Below are 22,051 nucleotides of genomic sequence, written 5' to 3' on the forward strand. Positions count from 1 at the left end.
CCAGACCTGAAATTTTACCATTAGAATCCGTAAAATTTACTAAAAAGATGGGAATCCAGATCCCAGATATCCATTTTCCAGAGTAGATTCCGATCGGATAACAGATCTCGGATAATAGGATCCATCCCTAAATATATTCTTATTTTCAAACATGAAATGTTATATTTTTGTTGTAAAGATTTAGCTGTTATGATCTATCTTTAAGGTAGAAAGAAATGACATCTAAGAGCATCCCTATTGGGGGATGTTAAAAGAGGTTTACACGCAAACCAAAAAAGAAAAACAATATAATATTCTTTTGTATGTGAACCTGTATGGTTGGAGATCACTCAGTTGAACATGTATCTTAACTGTTCTGCGGGCCCCACGACACGTGGTGGCCCGTGATAGGTTAGGATATTAATTTTTTTTTATAGAAAAAGTCCAACTAACAAAAAATTAAAAAAATATAAAAACACATTGAGAATCGATATGGGAGAGGTTTGCTAATGGAGATGCTCTAAGATTTTTGAGGTGATCAGCATTCTTTCATTTTTTATATTAAAATAAATAATTCCCTAATTATATTCTTACATTATTAAACTATGACAATGATGTATTTGTTTTAAACATTAGTTTGGAAGTCATAGTCACACGCACCAACTAGAAGAAATTAAAAAGTTTATGAAACCAAACTATACAACACAATAGGCTTTTAAAAGATAGGATAGCCCACATTGACAACAAAAAAAAAGATAGGATAGCCCAATTCGGATTACACCTTGACGCACAAGTAGAATCGTGACATGTAACATTGTAACAACATACAAATAGAACGACAAGAAGAGTCCCACATCGGGTATCACTAGAATGGGTGACATGAGACATCCTTTATAAATATTGCACTCTCCACGTACTATTATAACTATTTGACACTTCAAAAAGCTACAGCGAGTTTCGCAACGGTGGGCCAATAATTACAATTTAAGCCAATTAAATACAAATTTACAATTGATCACGGCTGAGTTCCATATAGAACAAAGATTTACATAAAAACCATGAAATATTCTGTTGGAAAAGAGAACCATAAAATACCTAAAATCATTTTACAAATAAACGTTTTGTATTTTGGATTAAGAAGAAAACTAAAAGAGTGAAACCATTCTTTGATTTGATTATTGGCACTGAAGTAAATAAGAAACTGAGATGAGTACTTATTCTTAACATAATGGCAGACACTATAGAGAACATGCAAGAAGCTCATAGAAAGAGAAGCGATGAAAGACACAATGAAGAAACCAATGTAAACAAGAAACTCGACAAGAACTTACTCTCAGTGATCCAAACTTGTCATGTTGATGTTATTAACTGTGATTCCCAGGAACGAGCTCCGGATTCCATAGTAAAGATTATGAATAAGAAAGTTTATGTGGGTTATCACGATATAACAGAGTCGATACCAACATCTCAGAAGAAAGCTGACGAAAATGAGACCAGGCCAGAGAAGAGGGTAACTAAATTAAATGTCATCTTTATGTACTGGAGACTGTATTCAGTTTTACTTATATGGATGTTTGATCTCAGGCAAAAACTGTTCCAGATTCAAGAGAAAGATTCGAAGATTTAGAGAAAAATGTGGTAAACAAAGTAAATTAACTTTCATTCTTATAATGCTTTTACGACCATGGTCCTTGAGTTGTTGGTGTTATTAATATTGTAGGAAATTCCAGAGAATCTTAGCCTTGATGCTCAAGAAAAGGTACCTGAGCAGATTGAGAGGCAGAGGAGAGAGGCTCAAGACAATCTGAAGCAACAAAGTAATCAACAAAACACGGAGCAACAGAGAGGTGTTGAGACGAAAGGGAGGGACGTTCGTTTCAGACTTGAGCAGGTATATTTGAACTGTGGAATCATCAAAGGTTTAGTCAAATTGTATTTGTATGTATTATCTCTTTAGGGCTATATGCATATCTAAGCTTTATGTTTATTAATATACATCGACTTCAACGATCGTTCGATGTTTTACAGTTTTATAATCGACAACGGACTAAGAAGCAGCAGTTCCAGGCACAACAAGAAGAGATGAAACTCCAACAAGAACAAGAAACTACTCAACAGGAACAGCAGCCGTTAGCTTCTCATTTCCATCTCTATCCGGTAAGAAATGAATCGATCAGTTATTCTCTGAAATTGGATTCCTTGGTATCTAAAGTAACGTTAGGGTTTCCCAGCTGGTGGAGAAATTGGCATTTGCGGTTGAAACTGGAACACGAGATCAGAACTCTAATGCGCTGGTTTGTCTGTTTCTTATCTCTCTCCTCTAGCAAAAATCATGCATTCAAGTTGGTTTTTAGGCTTCTTAGACGTTGAATTGTTGTTGCAGCTGACTGAGCTTAGTGGCTATTTCAACAAGAGCCAACAGATGCTGAACTCGGTTTCAGAAACACTTGGATTTAAAACTATGGTAATAACAAAAAAAAACAAATGAGTTTTACACATTTGGATACAAAGTTTGTCTGCCTTTTTCGTTACGAATCTTCGTGTGCTTTTATAGTACGTTGATGTGCAAAAGCGAAAACTAGAAGACACTGAGAAGTTGCTTCAACACAGAAGGTAAAAGCAAACTGTTGCAACATTCAGTGTCATCTTTTTTACTTGATCAGATTGATCGTGCTTTGACTTACACTTGTCTTCTTAAACCTATATGTATATGGTCAGGGGGTCGATTGTGGAATATAGAAAATCCATTGAAGATATCTTGAAGATAGAGCCTTAATATTTCTCCCAAGATGCTTGGATTACTCATTCAGCAACTTGAGTGCTAAAGACCAATAATTTGTAATCAGTATATGTTTTCTTTCATCAGATATTACAATAGATCAATCACCAATGAGAACTGTCAGATTGTCTGGACGCAAAAAGTTAAAGGATATGTGTTGGAAAGATTTATGTCAAGCTTTTCATAATTTCAGTATATGATCGTTTGTTGTTAAATCGGTTGATTACATTTACTTTGCAAGATTGTGTGCATAATCATAGCTAGATGCTTTGGATTACTCATTGGATTACTCAAAAAAAATCATATAGCAAATTGCAATCTCATTTGTATAAATACGTGGGTCACATTATTCTTCTCATTTCCTGATGAATGAAACAAAATTATGAAGCAAAAAATCCCTAATATCAACGAAGAACTTATTAAACAAAAATTTGTTTTTGTTTATTCATTTCTTCAACTGGAATTATATTGAGAAATTGCCAAAAATACCATTTTCATAGTACCACTTTTCATGTTTACAGTAACCACTTTTACCACTATTTTTAATGAAGGGTTTAGATTTGAACGTTTAGGATTTAGGATTTAGATTTTATGTTTTAGGGTTTAGATTTGATGTTTTAGGGTTTAGGGTATAAAGTTTAGGGTTTAGAGTTGAGGATTTAGGGTTTATAGTTGAGGTTTCAGGGTTTAGGGTGTAGGATATTGAATTTAGGGTATATAGTTTAGGGTTTAGGGTTTAGAGTTGAAGATTTAGGGTTTAGGGTTTAGAATTGGGGGTTTAGGATTTAGAATTTTGGGTTAAAATTTTGAAAAGCATATAAAAACAAGGGGAATTTTCAAAAATACCACTTTTAAGGTACCACTATTCATCTTTACCACCACTAAATACACATTTTCAAAAATACCTTATTTATTAAAAGGTTAAAGGTTCTTATATCTTTGTTTTTATATGCTTTTCAAAATTCTAATTATAAACTCTAAATCCTAAACCTCCAACTCTAAACCCTAAACCCTAAATCCTCAAAAACAAACCCTAAACCCTAAACTATATACCCTAAATTCAATACTCTAAACCTTAAACCCTAAAACCTCAATTATAAACCTTAAATCATCAATTATAAACCTTAAATCTTCAACTCTAAACCCTAAACTATATACCCTAAACCCTAAAACATCAAATCTAAACCCTAAATCTTAAACCTTCAAATCTAAACCCTTCATTGAAAGTGGTGGTAAAAGTGGTTAGTGTAAACATGAAAAGTGGTACTATGAAAATGATATTTTTGGTAATTTCTCTAAAAACAAAGATATAAGAGTCTTTAACATTTTAATAAATAAGGTATTTTTGAAAATGTGTACTTAGTGGTGGTAAAGATGAATAATGGTACCTTCAAAGTGGTATTTTTGAAAATTCCCCAATTATATTCTATCATTTTATTTATCATTTTATGCATTTTGCCGTTGGGTCACCAATTAAAATCTAAATTTAGACATCAATTTTCATATATATATATATATAAGATGAGGTGGTCTAGTTGCATTATAAGAGGTTGGATTTGCCCATGTTTAGAGCTTTCTATACCAAATGTATTATCTTATAAATTAGAATTTTAAAAACTACATTGATTCCAAATATTATAAGAGATTATAAGTCAAATTTCATAACTACACTTTGTGTAATACCACAATTCAACAATACCATCAATAGAATGACATTTTCACAAATACACATTTCATTAATGTGTAAAAGACAAAATTAACCTTACATTATCTTCAATCCATCATTCGTTTTTTTTCATCGTCTCTGTCAAATTTCCACCGTCGAGATTTCGTCGTCTTCGATCTATCCAGTGGTTTCACATCCTCCTCGTCTTTCTTCACTCCCTCATATAATTTCAAAAGCGAAAGGATCTTCACATCTCTCATCCTAAAATGGTGTCGGTGTTCCTGTGATTGTATCACATCGCGGGAGATCTGACGGTGGGGAAACCAGAGATGGTCGTAGAACTCGAGACAGAGACGGTGAAATCCGCGATTCATGCTATCGAAGAGTCGACGGAGTGCGGGATCCCGGTTTGGAGGAAGAGATCGCCGGTTCCTCCTCGTGTGGTGGAGAACAGCGAGATGAGGCAGCAGAGCTATGTATATATGCCTCTTGTGTTTTTTTTGTTATTAGCTCTGTTTGTTATTCTCTGGATATCCGTATTGATCTCATCACCTATTAAAAGGACAAAGTTATCTCTTCCACCACCAAATCTTATGTTCGTGGATGGATCAGATGTAGAATGTATTGCAATTACAAGTTGTCTTCCGTACTTATTCAAGTAAGTATAGTCAGGTCTTCTCTGTTTTGCAAATATAATATCCATTATTCAGTTCTCAGTTGATTTCTTGGTTAAGTTACGTGCTCTGTGTTACCTCTGCATGTCCCAAGTTGTCACTTCTTTTATTTTCTTTGATATTTCTTCTTCCTGTATCATTTGCTTTTTCTCGCTTGAAAATTATCTAAAATCCTATAATAGAACATAAAACTAAAAACTACGTCTCTGACTTGCTGCTGCCATGTATACTCTACCCCTGATTTTATTAACTTTCTGCAACTAACTGCAGAGATATTGCCGTGGTTGGCTGGCGAGAAGGAAGTTTTATCTTCAGAAAGAAGCAACAATTTGCATTCAAAGTGCTATCCGAGAATTTGACTGCATTATGTCGTTTCATGGCTACAAGCATGCAGCCACAGAGCTTCAACGGCTCGTTAGATGACAAATTGTTCAAAGCAGGTTTCAAGGTGATTAAGCAGTTTCTCTAGTACCTTACTTTATGCTGATTACATAATAATTTTAAGCAGTTTCCAGATTGAATTTTCTCAGGAGCTTCTTATCTCAATTCAAAACTTGACGAAGTCGTTTCAAGACTTCCACAACACAGCGTTGAAATGACTTTGTTAGTTTGTTTCCAAACTCTGTTGTGCTTCTGGGTTTAGTTTTTGTATGAAGTGCATTGATCAGTGCACTCCCACAACTAGAACTTGTTAGGTTTTCTGTAATCAAACTACTGCTGCACCATTTCTTGTGTCTATTGTCACAGCCTCTTGATTCGTGTTATAAGAGTTTAATATTCTTCGTAGCACAATTAATAAGAATTAATAAATCTTTTTCAAGAGGTTATAAATCTTTTATAAGAGTTTATAAATCTTTACAAAACTTTAGAAGTAAATATTCATAAAGCTATTATAAGTGTCTATATTATAAATGTTTGTAAATTATTTATAAGAAATAAAAGATTATTTATAATAGTTTACAAAACAATTAATAAGACTTTATAATAGTTTATAAAATCAGTCTATAAGGCTTTCTAAATAAATTATTAAAGTATAATTCATTTATAAGAGTTTATAAAATCAGTCTATCCCCTAGACTATATTTGAAAAGTGATTTTACCACATGTCTTCTCTACAATCATTCTCACAAAATAATATGACATGTCTACTAAAATTGATGATATGTCTTATAGATTAATATGACATGGACAATTATATATAATGTTAATTTATATTTTGGTAAACTTTTTAAAATATGGTAATAACTCATATACTACATTTATTTTTGATTTATATTTTTGGACTTTTTAAAAATATGGTAATAACTCATAAATCATCATTAAAATAAGTATATTCAATTATGGCTTTTCAAATTTCGAAATATCATTTAAATTAAAAATATTTCAAAAATATATACATATTTTAGAAAATTATAAAAATTAAATCATAAAATCAAATTAAATCGTAAAATTATTAGTTTCTTATATATATATCTACAGATTTTATAAATATTGTTTAATTTTAGTTTTTGACCATTATGAAATTTTACATATTTATTTAATATATTTAATTAAAATAAATAGATAGAAAAATCTACCTAAGATTATAATTTTAAGTATATACATGCACATTCTTAAATATTATTCAAAATAAACAACTTTTTTTATCTTAATTTTAATGTTCAGTTAAATCAAATTTATATTAAAATATTGATAAGAAAAAGAAAAATTTATAATATTAATAAAAAATAAATATAATTTATATTTATCTGTTAAAAAATATTTTAAAATTTGTTTACTGCACATGGTGCAGGAAAACACCTAGTAAGGCTTTGTAAGGATTACAAATAATTTATAAATGTTTATAAATCATTTTTAAAGATTTAGAAATCATTTATAAACCTTTATCAATATTTAATATATATTCGTCACAACTTACATAACTCTAGAACATTCTTTTCAAGCAAGGTGATGACTTTGTCTTCTAATTTTACAATAATTTCCAATCTATTTTCTTTTTACAACTGTACATAATTTTGGATTATTTCTTCCTGGTCAGATTAGTAGACTCTCTAATACAGAAGCTTTGATTTTTGGTTAGCAGTCAACAGGACAGTCTGTTTCTTCAAATACTGAAGATTTTTCTTACAAAGCAATTATAAGAAACACTCAACACAAATACTTCTGTTAACTTGAACCATTGAGTTTGGCTTCGCAAGGATCCATATCTTACAATGCTCTTTTCATGTTTCCTGGCAAGAACCACTAGATTCCCTTTCTCTGAAACTGGTTCTTTTTCTTCAGGGATATCAGCCTCTGCAATGAATGGAGCCTTTTATTAATCAGGTCTGATGATACAAAACTCTTTGTAGCATGGTTTTCTGCTTCAATGTATCCGGTTCTCTCTTTTCTAAGTGATAGCTCACAAAATATATATGTGTTTAATTGGAATCTTTTTTGCAGATGTTGGCTGAAGAACACTGGTGTAGTGATTGTGCTAAATGAGTAGGGAAGCCCCCTGGAAATCAACAAAGATGAAGAACAATTTGATTATTAACAAACTGAAACAAGATCCATAAAGAGGAATAAGGAAGAAAGGAAGCATATAACAGAAGAACAAGGCAAATAGATAAAAGAGGAGAAGAACGAGACTTGGAGTGGGAAGCTCCAGCGAAAGGAAGCTTCCACCATCTCCTACACGCCGTATTGAACCTGCTTGCCTTCTCGCCATTATTAAGATATCCCAGCAAAGCTATTCAATCTACAAAACACTAAATTAGATTCGTTTTGAGACTGAGAAATAACAGAAAACAAATAATCTAAGCTAATTAGTGATGGCGTAAGAGATGGCTAAAGCAGTGCAGACACCATTGCCAGAACCAGACATATCCTCTCCAAGTAATAGCTTCGAAAACCTTTCCTTCATCATCTCAATCTCTGCATTAGTCAAAACAACAAGAAGAAGAAACAGCATTAAAATACAAAACATCTCAATCTCTGCATTAGTCAAAGCTGCGAACTTTAATTCTGAAAGTGTCAGTGAAGAATAAAAGCGAATACTTGGTGGACGAACCTGAGACTGTCGATGGTTCCAAAGAGTCGGGGAGAATCTTCTTCTTATCTCCGTCGACATTCTTCACCGACCAACGAGACGACACCGAGGAATGCGTGAAATCCTTCGTACTGCTAGGGCTTTGCTCCTCCTCTTGTCTGGTCGCTTCCGAAATCAGAAAATCTGAGCAGCAGCAGCTGCTTTCTCTTCCCTTCTCTCCCACTTGTCGCATCTCTATTCTCAACTTCTCCGGCAAAGAACCCATTATTACTACTCCGGTCTCTCTCTTCAACACAGTCTCCGATTTCTTAAGAAAAAAAGAAGTTGCTCGAAGATGTGAAATCAAACGCTCAAAGGAGGAGCCTCACTCTCACTCTCACTGTGGATATTCTCGTGAGAGTGACAAGATGCAGATTCAAATTCTAAATTGAATTTGAAGCGTACTTTGTGATCTCACAGTCACATATGGGAGAAGATATTTCCAGTCACAGATGGGAGAAGATATTTCCGGCGAGAGAAACATGTGGTGGAGGGAGAAGGAGACTAATTTAGGTTTAATTATTTAAGGGTACAACAGTAATTTGAATCATTAAAAATATGGTGGTATAGTTGGTTAGTGTATAATTGAAAGTGGTACTATGAAAGTGGTATTAGTGGCAATTCCCCATTATATTCATCTTCAAAAGAAATATAAATCTTAAATATTTATTTTGTATTTTTCAAGTAAAGGAAAAAAAAACATATACCCCGAAGATTTTTAATGTCTACAGAAATATACAACTTGTATTTGTATATCAAAATAATAAGTATAGTTTCTAATTTTCTCAAAAAATAGTATATAAAATAGAAATACTATAAAAATAGTTATGAATATGTTTAATAGAAATGGGCTTTCGTACATATATGTTGGGCCACAGAAATTTTTGTAGAGAAGAAGTAAAAACCCAATTAGAAATTTCCCGCTAGATTTGCGAAAATCCCGAGAGACCCGAAATGTCATCGTCGCAGCGAAATTAGGGTTTGATATATACATACACTCTCTTTTCTTTTTTCTTTCGATCGAAGCAGAAATGGGTATTCAAGGGCTTTTGCCATTGCTGAAATCGATTATGGTTCCGATACATATCCACGACCTCGAGGGTTGTACAGTCGCCGTCGATACGTATTCATGGCTACACAAAGGCGCTCTCTCTTGCAGCCGCGACCTCTGCAAGGGTTTACCCACCACCAGGTTCGTTCCTCCTCTCTCGCATTCCAGATTCAGATCCATTTGATTTTAATTTCCCATTTTCCCCCCAAATTTTAGAAATTAGAATCAACAAACCATTAGAATCAATATCTTGTTTTTTTTCTTTTCTAACTGGTGTCTGTCTGATCTTTCAGGCATATTCAATACTGTATGCATAGAGTGAATTTACTCCGCCATCATGGAGTGAAGCCTCTTCTTGTCTTCGATGGAGGTCCGCTTCCTATGAAACTTGAACAAGAGAACAAACGTGCTAGGTTGGGTATCCTAACTCTCTAGCTAATTACTTTAACAGCAGTTTGTTTGTTTGTTACATACTAAGTAGTCACTCACTCTTCTTTTCTGTAACAAACCAAGTTCAGGTCCAGAAAGGAAAATCTTGCACGTGCACTTGAGCATGAAGCTAACGGAAACTCCTCCGCTGCTTATGAGTCCTATCAAAAGGCTGTTGACATTTCACCTTCTATTGCACATGACTTGATACAGGTACCACTAGTTTCTCCAAGTTTAACACATTTTTCTTTCTTTCAACTGAAGTTATTTTACAATGGAATGGAAGGTTCTGAGGCAGGAGAATGTCGACTACGTTGTTGCTCCTTACGAGGCTGATGCCCAGATGACATTTTTGGCTATTACTAACCAAGTTGATGCCATTATCACTGAGGATTCTGATCTTATTCCTTTTGGCTGCCCTAGAGTAAGTTTTCTGTTTACAAATATTCGCCAGAATCATTTGCACTTCCTAAGTAGATATTGTCAAACTCCTTATCCATTGCTGCTTTTTTTTTTTGATGTCGCAGATCATCTTTAAAATGGACAAGTTTGGTCACGGTGTTGAGTTTCAAGCCTCCAACCTGCCAAAAAATAAAGAGCTCAGCCTTTCTGGATTTTCAAGCCAGATGCTTCTTGAGATGTGCATATTGAGTGGATGTGATTATTTGCAGTCACTTCCAGGAATGGGACTCAAAAGAGCTCATACGCTCATTACAAAGTTCAAAACTTATGACAGGGTACACATTCCTTTCTCTCTTGATTTTTTTTTTTTATCTTACGACAAGGATTTGGTAAAGCAACAGTATGATTAGTTCAGATTCAGACACTTTACCACAAATTGTTACAATACTAGATTTAGATTTCTGGTTACAATCCTGTAGACATAGTCTTAGATAAATTATGTGGGGTTGGTTTGTTTATAGGTAATCAAGCACTTAAAGTACAGCACAGTTTCAGTTCCTTCTCTATATGAAGAGTCATTCAAGAAAGCTATGCTGACCTTCAAGCATCAACGGGTCTATGACCCCAAATCTGAAGATGTTGTACACTTGTGTGACATTTCTGAAGACATTGGCGAAGATTCAGACTTTGTAGGCCCATATCCTTTTGAGACAAGTCTTTTGATTTTAGGCCTTAATTTATCAAGACTGATTAATGAACACATTTTAGTTGATTGATTCCTTAACTTCGTTCACATCCATGCCACAACATATCGCTAAGGGTATAGCTCTGGGCCAGCTTGATCCATTCACTCAGTTGCCTTTCCAGGTACAATATGCTGACTTCTCTATATTTTCTTATCTCTACTTGCGATTGCTTACTTGTTCTCTTAAATGATTAGGCTGAGGGTGTCACTCCTAAGTTGGCTGCTGATGCTATTTCCCGCCCCAGAAGTTTCAAACCTGAAAATCTGAAGAAAAAGCTTGAGTTGCCTGTCCAGAAAAACCTTCTCACCAAATATTTCTGTATCCTTCAACGTTACAACCCTTCTCATTTTTTTAAACAGCTAATTACACTTGGTATCACTGGTGTTGAGTAAAGAGTCTAATTAGCTGTTGATAATGGGAAAGTTTGATCTGGACTATTTGTTCTTCACTTAACATCTTGAAGGCTTTGCCACACTTGAGGCAAAAAGAAAATTCAAGGCTCCGAGGATATCACCATTGTCTCTGACCCCAACAGAGGAGTCTCCAAGCACTCCTGAAGATAATTCAACAGATGTGGATGCTCCTTCGAGTCAGACAACAAATGAATCCCCGGTTTACAGCTTGGTAAGAAACTAAAAGAACCAAATGAATCGTTGAACAAGAAAGCTCTAATCTCTTTGTCTCTGTAGGGTGAGAATACTGGCAAAGTTGCAGAGAAAAGAGAGTCACCTGACTATGGTACAGTTCTCTTTAAACACATCATTACTTTAAACTTTGAATCCTGACTAATCTGTTACTTGTCACAATCTTATAGATGCAGTGGAAAGGAATCACAAGGACCTTGAACAGAAAGTGGAGTGGCCGAAGACGAAGACGGATGGTTTGAAGGTTGTTGTAAGAAGCAAGTATTTCAAGCAGAAGCAGGATCACAAAAGTCTTAAACAATCTATCCCATGTCTCAATGATTGCTCTATGATCAGTCAGAGAAAGACTGTTAATTCTGAGATAAACAAGTCAAGCGAAGAGAGTGAAGACAGAGCTTTAGCAACAATTTCACGTGAGCGTATCTACAACGATCAAGAAGCGAGTGTATCTACCGTGAACGAGGTGGCTGAGAGAAGAACAATGATCCATCAGATCGACAACGAAGAACAGAGCCCATCTGTTGAGATCCTTTCCACCTTTAGTACTCCGGAGAATGTTACACCTCTCAACTCCATTGGTACTAATAGTTTTTGTGGAGCTGCAACAGGGAAAAGGAAGCTTGAGCCAGATGAATACCTTCATAAGGTTAGATACTATAGTTCAATCACGCCACGTACGTTAATTGTTTTGTCGCTTAGGTTATCATATCATAATTCAAGCCATTTATTAACTTTTATTACGATTTCAGGAAAATATGAACTCCAAGCACATGCGCATAGACGAAACTGATCCTAGTAATGCAGAAACATCATTTGAAAACAACGATGTTGAGAAGTTCGGATCCAACATATCACACATAGGGCAGTACTCGGCAATAGCAGAGAAATCGGTGGAAAGATTTGTCTCAGCTATATCATCTTTTAGATATTCTGGTCCTGGCTCTCGTGCTAGTGGTCTGCGTGCACCTCTCAAAGATATCCGCAACACTTGTCCGTCCAAAGGGTGAACATCTTGACATTTCAAATTTTACTATCTTCAATAGTTTATGGTGACTCTCTGCAACAATCTCACTGGAGATTTGTTTGTTTTCTGTTTATTTTGTCAAAAAAGGTTATCTCCTAAACTGGACTTCAGCAAGTTTGGTTATTCATCAAGCAGCGCAACAAAGTCAAGGCGATTGTGAGCTCAGTTTTGTAAGTTAACCACCTCGCTTGACCAAAATGTATGTGAGAGATTTTACCAGAAGCAGAGGCTTTGGCTGCGGAAAAACAACTTCTTGGTCGCATTACATTGTTGTTGTTTTGGTGAATGTATTGTGTATCTCATAGCTTTTTCACTGTGCACAACATTCTTGTTGATAGATTCTTTACCCAACAAATTGATTCATAAACAACTTTCAAACCTGTCATCTCTTGGAAATTAGTTCTTTTCATTTATATTTTGAGAGACTGCAAATGTATTATTTTCACAGCTGAAAGTTGCAGAGACCAAAAAGCAATGATCTGCAATAAATGTACACTTTGAGCCAAAACCTTGCAAGAGAGTTATTGAGAAAAAGACAAGCTCAGTTGCTGTATCAATGATTTGAGACTGTTTGTTTGCACACGTAAGGGGAAGAGTTGTGGATAGAAAGGTATGAACGTAAATGCAATGAAACATATCATATGCGCCAGGCCAATCAGTTTCTGACACTTTTGATCATCTCATTTGAAGTTTCTGCTAATTCTCACAGACGTGGTCCCAGTTGTACTTCCCGTCATCTCACTTATTTCTGTCTTTTTTATCCTTTTACAAGTAGAAAAAGATGTTTGTTCATGTTTTAACCTAACTTATTGATCAAAAGTCCATAATGTTGTTAAATAGTCAAATACAAAGTAGAAAAATGATCTTTTTACCCGCTTTAGTCTTTGCTGGCGTATTGTGTAAAACTTACGGGTTTTTTTTTTGTTAAATTGTAAATGTCATTGCTAAAATGGAAGTTTCGGTTACAAATGAATAAATTAAAACAACAGTCTGCTTTTCAATTATTTTGAAATTTAGAGGCTGTAAAAAGTTTAAAAAACTTGGAAGACAATGATGAATTTGAAGTTAATAAGACAATCTAGGATAAGAGACAATTCTTACTCTACTGGACTAACCAAAAACAAGAAGCTTGAAGTGATCAAGTTCAACCGAGCACTCACCGAAGTGGTTTTAAGAACGTTTGATAGAGGCGGCTGGCTCCCTGAGAGCCGCTTTAGTTTGTACAATTTCAAGTTTATTAGTATCAATATTATCGCAGATAACAACAAAACCCGCTTTAGTTTGTTTGTTCATCCTACAAAAGGTTAAAGCTATAAGGATTAAAACTTACCTTAATTTGTAAAGAAATAACTGTGAAACAGCTCACCGTTACGTCTAGTTATGCTTAATCAATGTATTTTAAGTTGTTTGGTTATATCTGAAAGTGGGTTTATGAAAAGCGAAGTACTACGATTAACACAGACACCTAATGCCAAAAAATACACCATTTTAATCAAAGGCTAGCAAAACATCTTCACGCTTTTGAAACACATAAGAGACCCCGTCGTTTAAACTAGTATCTTGATAATAGTTCATGACGATAACTTTTCATATACCACAGCAACAAAACCAAAGAAATTAGAGTATGTTGTATGCATGATGCATATATATTGAGAGTTAAAGAAACCTTCTGGTCTTTTCTTCTTTGAGTATTGACAGACAAGAGGAACTTTGTGCAATTAGATTTAGAGTGTGACTTATTATTTCCTTGTCGGGTTTATAAAAAAAACTAGTACTGAACAGGCATGGGTGGTGGAAACAAAATTTGACCGTCAGAAAAAGTTGCCTAATCTTAGACACGCGGATGCTAGATTTGAATTTTATAGTCTGTTCAAGTATAAAACATGTTTTATAAATCGCAACCCAAATGTGAAAAACAAGCTTAAAAGTTAAAATATAATAATATTGTACATTAAAGAATGTAGTCAGTAAAAAGAGAGAAACGGATAAGAACTACTTGGCTAGATGCATGTGCCGTCGGCTTATAATCATGTCAACTTTAGTACATCCACGAGGCCCTCAAATTCCAAAGGGATGGCTACTGAATGAAATTTATGATTATGCCATTTATGATTATGCCAAGGTCTTCATCATTAATCTCCATATGCTATTAATAAATAAAACGGTTTGAATAATTTATTTCCATCATATTTTATATTTGGGATAAGAAAAAGAATATTCGGAATTATTCTCTTTTTATTTTGCGTGCTGTCAAGGGTTTATTTTAAATGTAGGAGAATTAGTCTGATTTTTTTCTTTCGAGAATTTGTCTGATATAAGCAGATAGAACTAGGTAATTTACTTGACCATGTCATTTATTTCTGTTAAACTTTGATCATCTTATACTAAAAAGAAAAACTTTGACCATCACATTTTGCTTACAAATACGTGTAGTTAGTAGTTAGTAGTAATCTGTTAAATAAAAATGCTAAACGTTTTACTTCAAAAAATGCTAAAACGTTTTACAGTTATAGGAATCTGTTAAATAAAAACACAAAATAATGAATTTACGTTTGAAAACAAAATAATGCATTTGGCTGTTATAATACGATAAAAATAAAAATAATGCATTTGATCGCGTTGATGTCACCGCCAAGAATGTGACCTACTCTCGATCAATTAGGACAGAACAGCTGGTTCTGTTCGTCTTTTGTCCTAATCTTCATTGTAATATATATATATATATACATATTTCTGCAGAGAGCTTCGTAATACATTTGTGAATTTTATTTATATAAATCAAATCCGATTTCATCAGCCTAAACGAATAGTTGATGAACACTGGATTTCAAACTTTGCAAAGAACAAATTAAATCATCTTAATCATAAGTAACCTGAAACTGATCCCGATAAATAATTCTGGAAACTTTTTTAGTATTACACTAGATTAATGCCTGCGCTACGTTGCGGGTTGTTTTTACTAAATTTTATGTTGTTAATTTAATATATGTATAAGATTTCTCAATTTATAAAAATAACAAATATTATTCTGTAAAAGTTGTAGTATATATATTTTAAAATATAATATTTTAGATCAATATATATATATATATATATTATGAATCTCTTAACCATAAATACTTTTACATTTTGAAAAAAATAGTTTACGAAATTGTGATTAAATACATATTTGTCAACAAAGTAATTCATATTTTTAACAATGTTAAGAGTAAATGGATCTATACTTAGGAGTTATCCATGTTTAGAAAAGCAATACATCCCTAATTTGGTTTAGTTTTATTTTTCATGTAGTTCAAAAACAGTGATTCTCGTTTTAGCTATTTACTCTATAATGGGAAAGTTTTATAGAAGGTGTATATAATGTAATTAATTGTTATGTTCTTATGAGCATACATTTTGGTTAGCCATATACTAAGAGATAAAGATGATGTCCTAAAAGAAAACTATAAAAAACGAACGAAAAAGATGAATTTGGATATAAATATTTATAAAAGTATACATCAGAAAATAATTGTATTTGTTGGATGATGTATATTAGTTTTTTCTTTGCTTTAATGTATATTAGTTTTGTTTTTTTGAAAAAAAAGTATATCAGTTTTGTTACAAATTGATTTTCTTTTAGTTACATATAACTCTTCCCATAGCAGTCTATTTGAAATAAGCATGTCATGCCTTTCATGAACACTCAAAATTACTCCAAATTCATTATCAAGACAGTGATATATGATTTCTCATGGTTTTATAAGAAAGCATAATTTGTTGAGTGAGGTAAATCAGTTCAATGAGTTTGATGTTGATGGTGTAAATCTTTTAAGTTAATTTTTTTAAGAAAAAAAATCTTTTGAGTCGATACTTAAAAACTCTTTTTGTGCATTAAGGTGTTGTAGTAGTTTCTTACTCTAGCTCACATCACCTTGAAATTTCTTTAGAACCTAAAACACCAAAATCCATCATGCATTGTTTTAGATTGTCTTCGAAGAAGGTTGATGTAAAAGAGTTGTGGCTAAATAATTTATACGTGCAGCATTCATATTCTTTTTTCTTGTATGAGATATGTATATTCACCAAACATCAAAAATAGATGTTTCTAAACAAAGAATGTCAGATCATGAAAACAATTTAATTTGTTGCTTCTAAGAACAACTGATCTCCCCAGACTAAACGCGTTCGTAAATATTTTAAACAAACATTTTTACAAACCAAGAAAAAGAGAGAAGAACCCGCAAACTGATAGACAATGGGAGAGCAGGATATAAAAACACAAGCAAATACTTTTTTCTTATACAATAGTGATAAATATTACTAAATCTTGAAGATGAAGTTGGAAGGATGGAATATCATAGGTTTTTTGCTTTGAAATTTTACAAAGTATTTTTTTCCGTAGAATTGTTTTGTCTATGTGTCTACACCAAATACTGAATTGTATAAATGAAATCTTTTGATTGGCTTTAAAAGTTTTTTTCATTTAGTGAAATGTCGTTTTTATAAAGCTCGAAAATGCTTAGGTGTCAACTTCTTGAGAAATACTTGTGTTATTATTGTGTTGATTTGAGAACAATCAAATTAAGAATTTAAATAATTATACAAGGAATTAAATGTTCTTTTTTTGACATTTTCCTTTTGAATTTCAATAGTCGTTAAGCTAACAAGAGACGAAAATTCTCTTATGCAATAATCACCAAGAGTCAAGAGATCACCTCTTTTTTCTCTGCTCGTTTTCAAGCACAATCTGGACGGCTGTGGCGACTAGATGCGGTATCGCGCCTAACTGTGACTGGAACATGTCTTTGTGGGACCTCCAAAGTCTCTCTGTTCCTAGACCGAATCGCAGAATTAGCTACTTAGCTTGGCAGTGTGTGATTTATTATCTCTGGAATGAAAGAAATGGCAGACTTCACCGCAATCACTTCCGCTCCACGGATGCAGTACTGCGCCTGATTGATTCAACCATCAGCAATAGAATTTCCTTTACCAGGTTACAATCGCCGAGGGCCTCCTCTGTGCTGTACACCATTTGGCAATTAAACCCCTACTGAGTAATGAAGTTCTGTGTAACGCCTCCTCTTCTTTCACTTGAGCTTCGTCTCGTTATCCCTTCTCGATGGTAAAAGGGATTAATCAATTTGCATGTCTCGTAATTTTCTGGTTCAACCAGATTTTTTGGGTTGATGATCATTATGTAACTGGGCTGTGGTCCAAAATGAACTGCCCATTGGGCTGTACTGTTTTATTTCTTTAATTTTAATAGAAGGCCTTTTCTCAAAAAAAAAAAAACAAGAGACGAAAATTTGATAAAATCCTCCTATTAACGATTTTTTTTTTTGTTTGGGCTACCCGGTTAACGACTTTAACCCTCCAGAAATCCGGTTAACCTGAGAACCGAATTACGAACCCGGCTAAGATCCCGTCCTTTGAGAGTCCTTCCGTTACCTGTACAAACGGAAAACGCCATTTGACAACCTTCCATCCTCCGTCCGACAATCAAATGCGGCGGAACCATGTTCCTTCCTCCGTCATCGGAATATTCCTCTTCATCCGTGTACCTTCGCATCACATTACCCGGTATATTCACTGGTAGAGAAGTCGAGAATGCCGCTGGTGAAGGTAACGGCGTCGTTTTGCTCCGCCTCGGTTTATTTTTGGAGTTTTCTCGGAAACCAACAGGACGGTTTTCTTTCTCGTTCATGTCGTCACGCCGGCGAGTCGGAAAGGAACTGTCGGAGAAAATGATATCGGATTCGTCGAATTCTTCCGACATTTCAAGAAAGACAAGGGGTTTTAAGTTGTGTAATGAGAAACTTAATAAATATTTTAGTTTTGTTTGGAAAGCTGAGATGAGATTAGATTAGAGAACAGTAAGAAGAAGAAGGGTTTATATAGAGGAAAGAAGAAGAGAGGAGACGTAGTGAGTACTCAAGTTTGCTTGTGTCTTGATGTGATGATGTCATCATAATGGCATTGAGTGCGGACCCCGCTTTACTTTCTATATATATATACTATATGTATATGTTTTGACACTTCGATAGAAAATACTTTTTTCTTTTGTTTTAATCTTTTTTTTTTTAATCTTCATTGGACTGAATCCTTCTTCTTCCTAATTTTCCTAAAGTATTACATTTGACAAAACTTTTCCAATGTTGATTTGAGACTCTTGTGTGATTTGAGACTTTTGTCTTGTGGTCATTGGATACTTGGTTGTTGATCATGTAATCAAATATGTTTTATTTTATTCTCAGTAGACAAACTAAACGTTTCTCTCTAAGGATTTTCAATATATATTAAATTTTTTTTTTTGTTTGGATTTTCAGTATTTTAAAACATTGTATTGGTTTTAACAACTTTTTAGAAAAAAAAATATTTAAAATTTCGTTAGGAATGGAAAGAGTACCTTTTTATTTTCATGAGGGTAGGTTCAAGACTTTTGAAATATGTTAATTGATTTGGGATTTTACCTATATAACTAACTTCTGTTATCGTGTTATGTACCAGATTGTGATCGACATAACTAGACCGATTAGGATCGTACCGACCGCAGGAGATAATACTTATCGACTGTTGTATTTATCCACTTAAGATAAACACGACCTGATGTATATATATATATGTAAGACCCTTGGTCAAGATTAATAACAAAAAAACATGTTTCCCCACTTAGTTTCATAACACGTTATCAGCACGAGACTCTAAAATTCCGAGCTACCTCAAAAACCTTGATTGACGGCACCACTTCAAACAGCTCATTCTCTCAAACCGTACAGATCCAGACGACGATTAATATATCAAATTAAAGATCTTGACAAGACGAATCCAACGCTGTCGGTCTCGCCTCTATCTGATTCCGGACGCGTCCTCACGCTCTATTCTAAGACACGCCGTCAAGTGACCTAAAACCCTGAAATTCTAAAACTCATCTGACGACTTCAAACTGTTCTTTCTCTCAAACCGTAAGGATCCAGACGACGTGTAATATATCAAATTGAAGCTCTTGACGTGAAGAATCCATCGCCGCAAACCTCGTATCAATCCGATCTCAAACGCATGCTCAAGCTCCGTTATAACCGGCGCCGTCAACTGCCATAAAACCCTAATCTCTTCTTTTGGTTTTACAATTTGTGTTTGATCATTGTTCTAACTTGTTTTTGACTCTTGTGTTTAAAGTATAACCAAGATCAAATCTTTGATTCATAAATTCCATTCAACCCAATTGGAGGTTAAGAAGAGGCGACCAACTCCTGATCCGTTCCGGTCATGCAGTTCGCGACCTGACTCGTTCCTGCTCTCGGTGGTCCGGTTCTACAAACATTAAAGTTTAGGTAATTAAAATTCTGAAACCTAAAAGAGAACCCATACTGAATTTGATTGATTGATAAAAGTGTAAGACCACTAAAATTTGCAAAATCCCAAATCTTAAGATAATAGATCCCAAAATCCTTTGAGTATGTTGGAGCTTTTAAGTTCAACAGGGATTGTTTCTAACAATTAAACTCGAAACCCTAATGGTTTGAAACCTCACAGCCTGATCTATTGATCTATAAAGTAACTAAAACCCTAAATATGACCTATTATGTATTATGGTCTAAAAATTAATTAAAATTCATGATAATCTCCTAAAAATCCCCAAAGTTAGTTTTCCATCATCAGAATCCAACCCATTGGTCTGGAACTATGTGGAAAACGATTTTTTGGTTTCTGGTCAGAAATTGACCTCTTCAAATAAATTCCGAAATTAATTAAAATTCACCATGATAAATCCTAACTAAGAAACTGATAGGATCCTAGGGATCGATCTGAAGCCAAGGTAGCCACGCAACCCACACAAAGGGTGATCTTAGAGTTAATGGAAGATGAAGTCGATGGCTGAGTGATGATCGTGTACGGTACTAGGACAGAACAAGGAGATGGCGTGATGATGATGATAGAGATGAAGTATGGAGTCGTCTCTCAAGTGATATGGGATTCAGTTGAGATGGTTAGAAGTTTCTCTTAGAATCAAACGAGATTATAAGAGGAACAGATTCAAACTTGTAGAATCAAAAGGGTGATTTCTTGCTCAGAAATACTCAGATAGGTTTTTACTAAAAGTCTGCGTGTCTTCAAATCAGATAGGTCACGCCATATTTAAAAGAGATACAAGGGTTTTTCGCCATCCCAAACAGCAAGGCGTTTTTAAACAAAACAACAAATCTTTTAAAACTAAAAACAACTAGGCGTCTAGAATAGAATAAGGATGAGACGCCATTTATTCCAAATGATAATACTTTGTAACCTGATGTAGTGATGACTCTGCCTCATTAAAAACCTTGATGAGGAACCTCCTACCTTCCAAATCATCACCAAGGAAAAGAGTACAGAAACCACCACTTAGTTACTTAGTGATTACAACCTGGTTCTTCACATATGAGAGTAGTTATGTTGAATATCTCTGCTTCAGCTCCTTCTGGATTGATATCTTTCATGGTTATGAGTGCATGAGCTTCCTTAGCTAACTCTATAGCTCTGGAACGTGTGATTCTTCCCTCGAGCTCTGGTTCATCTTCCTCAAGGCTAGTCACGATCACATCATCCTCCCCCTCTTGAAAAGGATTTGTCCTCAAATCTGAATCTGCAACAAAAGAAAACAAATCAGAAACACTGAAAGTATCAGAGATATCGTACTTCCCTTGAAGGTCAATTCGGTAGGCGTTGTTGTTGATCCTCTTGACTACTCGAAACGGTCCATCTACTCGTGGCATCAGCTTGTTCCTTCTCTCAGCTGGAAACCTATCCTTCCTTAGATAAATCCACACCAGGTCGCCTTCTTCAAATATCATCTCCTTACGTCCTTTGTTAGCATGCTTTTCATACTGCTTAGTCTTCTTCTCTATATTCTCCTTAGCCTTCTCATGTATCTTCAATATCTGTTCTGCCTTTTTTTTTCCATCCAAACTATACCTCTCTTTTAAAGGCAACGAGATCAAGTCTAATGGAGAACAAGGGTTAAAACCATAAACTATTTCGAAAGGAGAAAACAGAGTAGAAGAGTGCTTAGCGTGGTTGTAGGCGAATTCAACATGTGGTAGACATTCTTCCCATGACTTGAGGTTACTTTTCACCATTGCTCGCAGCAGTGTAGATAGGGATCGATTCACTACTTCTGTTTGTCCATCAGTTTGTGGATGACACGTAGTTGAGAAAGAAAGCTTTGTTCCCAACTTTGCCCACAACGTACGCCAAAAATGGCTCAGGAATTTTGTGTCACGATCTGAGACTATGACCTGAGGCATGCCGTGTAGCCTCACTACCTCTCGGAAGAACAAATTAGCCACGCTAACAGCATCATCGGTTTTGTGGCAAGCTATGAAGTGAGCCATCTTGCTAAACCTGTCCACAACCACAAAAACCGAATCTCTACCATTCCTGGTTCGAGGTAAGCCTATCACAAAATCCATAGAGATATCTGTCCAAGGATGAGATGGTATAGGTAAAGGAGTGTACAAACCGTGAGGTTGCACCTTACTCTTGGCCTGTTTACAGACAACACATCTTGAACAAACCTTTTCGACATCTTTCTTCATGTGTGGCCAGTAGAAGTGTCCCTGGAGGTCAAG

The 22,051-nt window shown here is 34.6% G+C and overlaps 4 protein-coding genes across 4 annotated transcripts; 2 read left to right on the plus strand and 2 right to left on the minus strand.

Moving 5' to 3' along the window:
* Nucleotides 1–1,207: 1,207 nt before the first annotated feature.
* Nucleotides 1,208–2,755, plus strand: LOC108858374 (mediator of RNA polymerase II transcription subunit 9-like). The gene is made up of 8 exons (XM_056985725.1): nucleotides 1,208–1,489; nucleotides 1,564–1,617; nucleotides 1,700–1,870; nucleotides 2,008–2,136; nucleotides 2,211–2,273; nucleotides 2,363–2,443; nucleotides 2,534–2,592; nucleotides 2,698–2,755. Exons 1-8 carry the CDS (start codon nucleotides 1,208–1,210, stop codon nucleotides 2,753–2,755), a joined length of 897 nt encoding a protein of 298 aa, XP_056841705.1.
* A 4,533-nt stretch (nucleotides 2,756–7,288) lies between these two features.
* On the minus strand, nucleotides 7,289–8,541 carry LOC130512882 (rop guanine nucleotide exchange factor 7-like). The gene is made up of 2 exons (XM_057011327.1): nucleotides 8,151–8,541; nucleotides 7,289–8,014 (listed from the first exon to the last, which is right to left on the minus strand). The coding sequence occupies exons 1-2, from the start codon at nucleotides 8,392–8,394 to the stop codon at nucleotides 7,902–7,904; spliced, it is 357 nt and encodes a 118-aa protein (XP_056867307.1). The 5' UTR covers nucleotides 8,395–8,541; the 3' UTR covers nucleotides 7,289–7,901.
* Nucleotides 8,542–9,114: 573 nt separating this feature from the next.
* Nucleotides 9,115–12,879, plus strand: LOC108856446 (exonuclease 1). Its single transcript, XM_056986538.1, has 13 exons — nucleotides 9,115–9,360; nucleotides 9,513–9,632; nucleotides 9,738–9,861; nucleotides 9,935–10,072; nucleotides 10,176–10,385; nucleotides 10,572–10,746; nucleotides 10,844–10,917; nucleotides 10,991–11,114; nucleotides 11,260–11,420; nucleotides 11,486–11,534; nucleotides 11,611–12,086; nucleotides 12,190–12,443; nucleotides 12,552–12,879. Exons 1-13 carry the CDS (start codon nucleotides 9,200–9,202, stop codon nucleotides 12,622–12,624), a joined length of 2,139 nt encoding a protein of 712 aa, XP_056842518.1. The 5' UTR covers nucleotides 9,115–9,199; the 3' UTR covers nucleotides 12,625–12,879.
* A 4,776-nt stretch (nucleotides 12,880–17,655) lies between these two features.
* Nucleotides 17,656–18,320, minus strand: LOC108859687 (protein S40-1). Its single transcript, XM_018633595.2, has one exon. It carries the CDS (start codon nucleotides 18,220–18,222, stop codon nucleotides 17,812–17,814), a length of 411 nt encoding a protein of 136 aa, XP_018489097.1. The 5' UTR covers nucleotides 18,223–18,320; the 3' UTR covers nucleotides 17,656–17,811.
* Between the last annotated feature and the right edge of the window lie 3,731 nt (nucleotides 18,321–22,051).

Source organism: Raphanus sativus, chromosome 5 (genome assembly GCF_000801105.2).
Source record: "Raphanus sativus cultivar WK10039 chromosome 5, ASM80110v3, whole genome shotgun sequence".
In the NCBI taxonomy this organism is placed as follows: Eukaryota; Viridiplantae; Streptophyta; class Magnoliopsida; order Brassicales; family Brassicaceae; genus Raphanus; species Raphanus sativus.

Excerpts from the sequence above, each read along its gene's own strand:
- LOC108858374 (XM_056985725.1), top strand. The coding sequence starts at position 1,208 with ATGGCAGACACTATAGAGAACATGCAAGAAGCTCATAGAAAGAGAAGC. Across the intron at positions 1,490-1,563 it reads AGACCAGGCCAGAGAAGAGG|GCAAAAACTGTTCCAGATTC; the intron begins GTAACTAAATTA and ends GTTTGATCTCAG. Across the intron at positions 2,593-2,697 it reads AAGTTGCTTCAACACAGAAG|GGGGTCGATTGTGGAATATA; the intron begins GTAAAAGCAAAC and ends GTATATGGTCAG.
- LOC130512882 (XM_057011327.1), bottom strand. The coding sequence starts at position 8,394 with ATGGGTTCTTTGCCGGAGAAGTTGAGAATAGAGATGCGACAAGTGGGA. Across the intron at positions 8,015-8,150 it reads GGAACCATCGACAGTCTCAG|AGATTGAGATGATGAAGGAA; the intron begins GTTCGTCCACCA and ends TGACTAATGCAG.
- LOC108856446 (XM_056986538.1), top strand. The coding sequence starts at position 9,200 with ATGGGTATTCAAGGGCTTTTGCCATTGCTGAAATCGATTATGGTTCCG. Across the intron at positions 11,535-11,610 it reads AAGAGAGTCACCTGACTATG|ATGCAGTGGAAAGGAATCAC; the intron begins GTACAGTTCTCT and ends ACAATCTTATAG. Across the intron at positions 12,087-12,189 it reads CAGATGAATACCTTCATAAG|GAAAATATGAACTCCAAGCA; the intron begins GTTAGATACTAT and ends TTACGATTTCAG.
- LOC108859687 (XM_018633595.2), bottom strand. The coding sequence starts at position 18,222 with ATGTCGGAAGAATTCGACGAATCCGATATCATTTTCTCCGACAGTTCC.